At 43.4% G+C, this 4,320-nt stretch overlaps 1 protein-coding gene across 1 annotated transcript in view; it reads left to right on the forward strand.

Annotated features, from left to right (window-relative positions):
* LOC112079075 (extracellular matrix organizing protein FRAS1) overlaps positions 1–4,058 on the forward strand; it is a gene marked incomplete at its 3' end in the record, with an annotated part of 4,818 nt that extends 760 nt beyond the window's left edge. The window contains exons 2-5 of the mRNA XM_070442222.1: positions 802–1,002; positions 1,257–1,444; positions 1,750–2,025; positions 3,826–4,058. Of these exons, the coding sequence (XP_070298323.1) occupies positions 802–1,002; positions 1,257–1,444; positions 1,750–2,025; positions 3,826–4,058 (898 nt within the window). The remainder of the gene's footprint in view (positions 1–801; positions 1,003–1,256; positions 1,445–1,749; positions 2,026–3,825) is intronic.
* Positions 4,059–4,320: the final 262 nt, after the last annotated feature.

Consider the following 4,320-nt stretch of genomic DNA (forward strand, 5'->3'; position numbering starts at 1 on the left):
GACTTCATTGTTGCAGGTAGCCTAGTGGTTAGAGGAGGCAGGTAGACTAGTGGTTAGAGGAGGCAGGTAGCCTAGTGGTTAGAGGAGGCAGGTAGACTAGTGGTTAGAGGAGGCAGGTAGCCTAGTGGTTAGAGGAGGCAGGTAGCCTAGTGGTTAGAGCTTTGGACCAGTAACTGAAAGGTTGCTGGATAGAATCCCTGAGCTGACAAGGTAAAAAAAAACTGTCGTTCTGCCCCTGAACAAGGCCCCACTGTTCCCCGGTAGGCTGTCATTGTAAATAAGAATTTGTTCTTAACTGACTTGCCTAGTTAAATAAAGGTTACATTTTTATTTTTTATTTATTACAGCTGTGAATCATTTTGAATAAGGTTCTAACAACTCTTAACGCAACATATGTCCATTGTTTTCGTCAAAATTGTATTAATTAGGAACATTGACGATAAAAAAAAAAATCACTTCGAAAAATATGGAGTAGGTTGTGTAGATCGGTAGGGAAAAAAGAGGAAATTGAATCCCTTTTTAGATGTAATTTTAAGGTAGCAACATGTGAAGACTGTGTAAGGGGTGTGTAGACCTTCACTAGCGATCAGTAAAGTTACAAACTCGGAGTTGATAGTTTGAGAACACTGACTTTGTATAGCATGTACTACATTGCCTAAGATAACAGCATTGTTCTACATTACAAACAGAAACACAGGGCAACACTTTTACATAGACAAAAAAAACTCAGTCAATGTAAAAAAAAATATGCATTGCATGTTCAATTTCACATTTTAATTGTACCTTTTTGTACTTCCCCAGCACCCACCATAGAGTTCGAGCAGACGTCCTACCAGGTGCGGGAGCCCCCCGGGCCAGACGGCATCGAGGTGCTTAACATCAAGGTGGTCAGGACAGGAGACCAGGACCGCACCTCCAAGGTCCGCTGCAGCACCCGGGACGGATCAGCCCAGTCCGGAATGGACTATAACCCCAAGAGCAGAGTCCTCAAATTCACCCCTGGTCAGTAAGACTTATTGAAAAGGAACACTATGGGTAGTATAGTAAGTATATCTGGCTACAAGAACCTCATAGCCAGTCACATTCCCTTTAGTGATTGCTCAGACTGGGTCCTGTATATTTGTATTCACCCGTTTCAGAGGGATTTTGACAGGAAATGTAATACATTTTTACAGTATTGAAGGTATTTTACATCACATGTCAACGATGCAGCATAAGGAAATATTGACTTTACTTTTTTTGGTCTTTCCATGAAGGCATGGACCACATCCTGTTCAAAGTGGAGATTCTGTCCAATGAGGACAGGGAGTGGCACGAGTCCTTCTCATTGGTCCTCGGTCCTGACGACCCGGTGGAGGCAGTGCTTGGAGAGATCACCACGGCAACAGTCACCATCCTGGACCAGGAAGCAGCAGGGAGTCTCATTCTCCCGGCCACGCCCATCGTAAGGAGCATTACTTAATTCAATCTGAATTATTATGTAATTTCTATAAAATTATTATTTTCAGAACTTGACAGAAAAAGAGCCAAGACAAAAAAACATAAACTTTAAACTTTCCCTCAAAGATTGTAGCCACAGATACTTACAGTATCTTCTCTGGCCTAAAGCCTACCTTTAATGTATGATTGATGATGTGACATATTTCACGTTAAACCCTTTCTTCTGTTATCAGTCTTGAATAAAAAAAATAGGAATTGACCCCAATCAATTAGACTCACTCCAACACCCACCCTCCCTCCCTCTCCCAGGTGGTATCTCTGTCAGACTATGACAACGTGGCTGAGGTGTCTAAGGAGGGCAGTAAGAAGCAGCCGTCGCCTGGCTACCCCTTGGTGTGTGTGACGCCCTGTGACCCTCACTACTCCAAATACTCTGTGATGAGGGAGCGCTGTGACGAGGCAGGCATCAACCAGACCTCTGTTCACTTCTCCTGGGAGGTGGCTGCCCCTACAGACACCAACGGGGCCAGGTCACCCTTCGAGACCGTCACTGATACCACACCCTATACTGGTGTTAACCATATGGTGAGTAGTTGAGTAGTAGTCGTAGTAGTAGCAGTATAGTAGTAGTAGCAGTAGCAGTAGTAGCAGTATAGTAGTAGTAGTATCAGTAGTAGCAATATAGTAGTAGTATCAGTAGTAGCAGTATAGTAGTAGTAGTAGTATTAGCAGTAGTAGCAGTAGTAGTAGTAGTAGTAGTAGTAGTAGTAGTAGTAGTAGTAGTAGTAGTAGTAGTAGTAGCAGTGGTAGTATTAGTATAGTAGTAGTATAGTAGTAGCAGTAGCAGTGGTAGTAGTGGTAGTAGTAGTACTAGTATAGTAGTAGTAGTATAGTAGTAGTAGTAGCAGTATCAGTAGTAGTATAGTAGTAGCAGTAGCAGTAGTAGTAGCTGTATAGTAGTAGTAGTAGTAGTAGTAGTAGTAGTAGTAGTACTAGTAGTAGTAGCAGCAGCACTATAGTAGTAGTAGTAGTAGTAGTAGTAGTGATATTAGCAGTGGTAGAAGTGATAGTAGTAGTAGTAGTAGTGATATTAGCAGTGGTAGTAGTAGTGATATTAGCAGTGGTAGTAGTGATAGTAGTGGTAGTGATAGTGATAGTAGTAGTAGTGATAGTAGCAGTAGTAGTGATAGTGATAGTAGCAGTAGTAGTAGTAGTAGTAGTGATAGTTGTAGTAGTGATATTGGTAGTAGCGATTAGTGATAGTAGTAGTGATAGTAGTAGTAGTAGTAGTAGTGATAGTAGTAGTTATAGTAGCAGTAGTAGTAGTTGTAGAAGCAGTAGTAGTAGTGATAGTAGTAGTAGTAGTGAAGCAAGTAGTAAGTAGTGATAGTAATAGTAGTAGTTTGTAAGTAGCAGTAGTAGTAGTTTGTAGAAGCAGTAGTAGTAGTGATAGTAGTAGTAGTAGTTGTAGTGAAGTATAGTTATAGTAGCAGTAGTAGTAGTAGTAGAAAGCAGTACGTATAGTGATAGTAGTAGTAGTAGTTATAGTAGCAGTAGTAGTAGTAGTAGAAGCAGTAGTAGTAGTGATAGTAATAGTAGTAGTTGTAGTATTAGTTGTAGAAGCAGTAGTAGTAGTGATAGTAGTAGTAGTAGCAGCAGCAATAGATGACTGGAGTCTTTGACATTTTTGGGGGCCTTCCTCTGACACTGCATAGTATATAGGTCCTGGATGGCAGGAAGCTTGGCCCCAGTGATGTACTGGGCCATACGCACTACCCTATGTAGCGCCTTACGGTCGGATCCCGAGCAGTTGCTATACCAGGCGGTTATGCAACCGGTCAGGATGCTCTCGATGGTGCAGCTGTTGAACTTTTTGAGGATCTGGGAGCCCATGCCAAATCTTTTCAGTCTCCTGAGAGTCTAGGTGTGTTTGGACCATGTTTGTTGGTGATGTGGACACCAAGGTACTTGAAACTCTCGACCTGCTCCACTACAGCCCCGTCGATGTTAATGAGGGCGTGTTCGGCCCTTCCTTTTCCTGTGTTCCAGGATCAGCTCCTTTGTCTTGCTCACATTGAGGGAGAGGTTGTTGTCCTGCCAGGTCTCTGATCTCCTACCTATAGTCTGTCTCATCGTTGCCGGTGATCAGGCCTACCACTGTTGTGTTGTCAGCAAACTTAATGATGGTGTTGGAGTCGTGCTTGGCCACACAGTCGTGGATGAACAGGGAGTACAGGAAGGGACTAAGCACGCACCCCTGATTGGCCCCCGTATTGAGGATCAGCGTGGCAGATTTGTTGTTACCTACCCTTACCACCTGGGGACAGGTTGATTGACTGACTGATTGATTGACTGACTGATTGATGGACTATATTTGCTCCACAGGTCCTGGACAGTATCTATTTCTCTCGGAGGTTCCATGTTCGCTGTGTGGCCCAGGCCCGGGACAAGTCCGGCCATCTTGGAACACCCCTGAGGAGTAACATAGCAACCATCGGCACCGAGGGTTCCATATGCCACACCCCTGTTACCACGGGAACAGCCCGAGGGTTCCAGGCCCAGTCGTTCATCGCCAGTCTGAAGTATCTGGATGTCAAACACAAGGAGCACCCCAACCGGTGAGCAGGGAGTCATTCACACACACACAAACACAATGAGCAGGTGTGCAAACACACAAACAGTCATGCAGCCAAACATACTATAACAAAAGAAGCTACCCAACCGGTGAGCTCATCAAACATAAACATATCTGCATATGGTCTATAATAGTACTATAACACCTCCATATGGTATATAATAGTTCTAGAAAACCTCCATATGGTATATAATAGTTCTAGAACACCTCCATATGGTATATAATAGTTCTAGAACACCTCCATA

Source organism: Salvelinus sp. IW2-2015, unplaced genomic scaffold (genome assembly GCF_002910315.2).
Source record: "Salvelinus sp. IW2-2015 unplaced genomic scaffold, ASM291031v2 Un_scaffold6853, whole genome shotgun sequence".
NCBI classification, from domain to species: Eukaryota; Metazoa; Chordata; class Actinopteri; order Salmoniformes; family Salmonidae; genus Salvelinus; species Salvelinus sp. IW2-2015.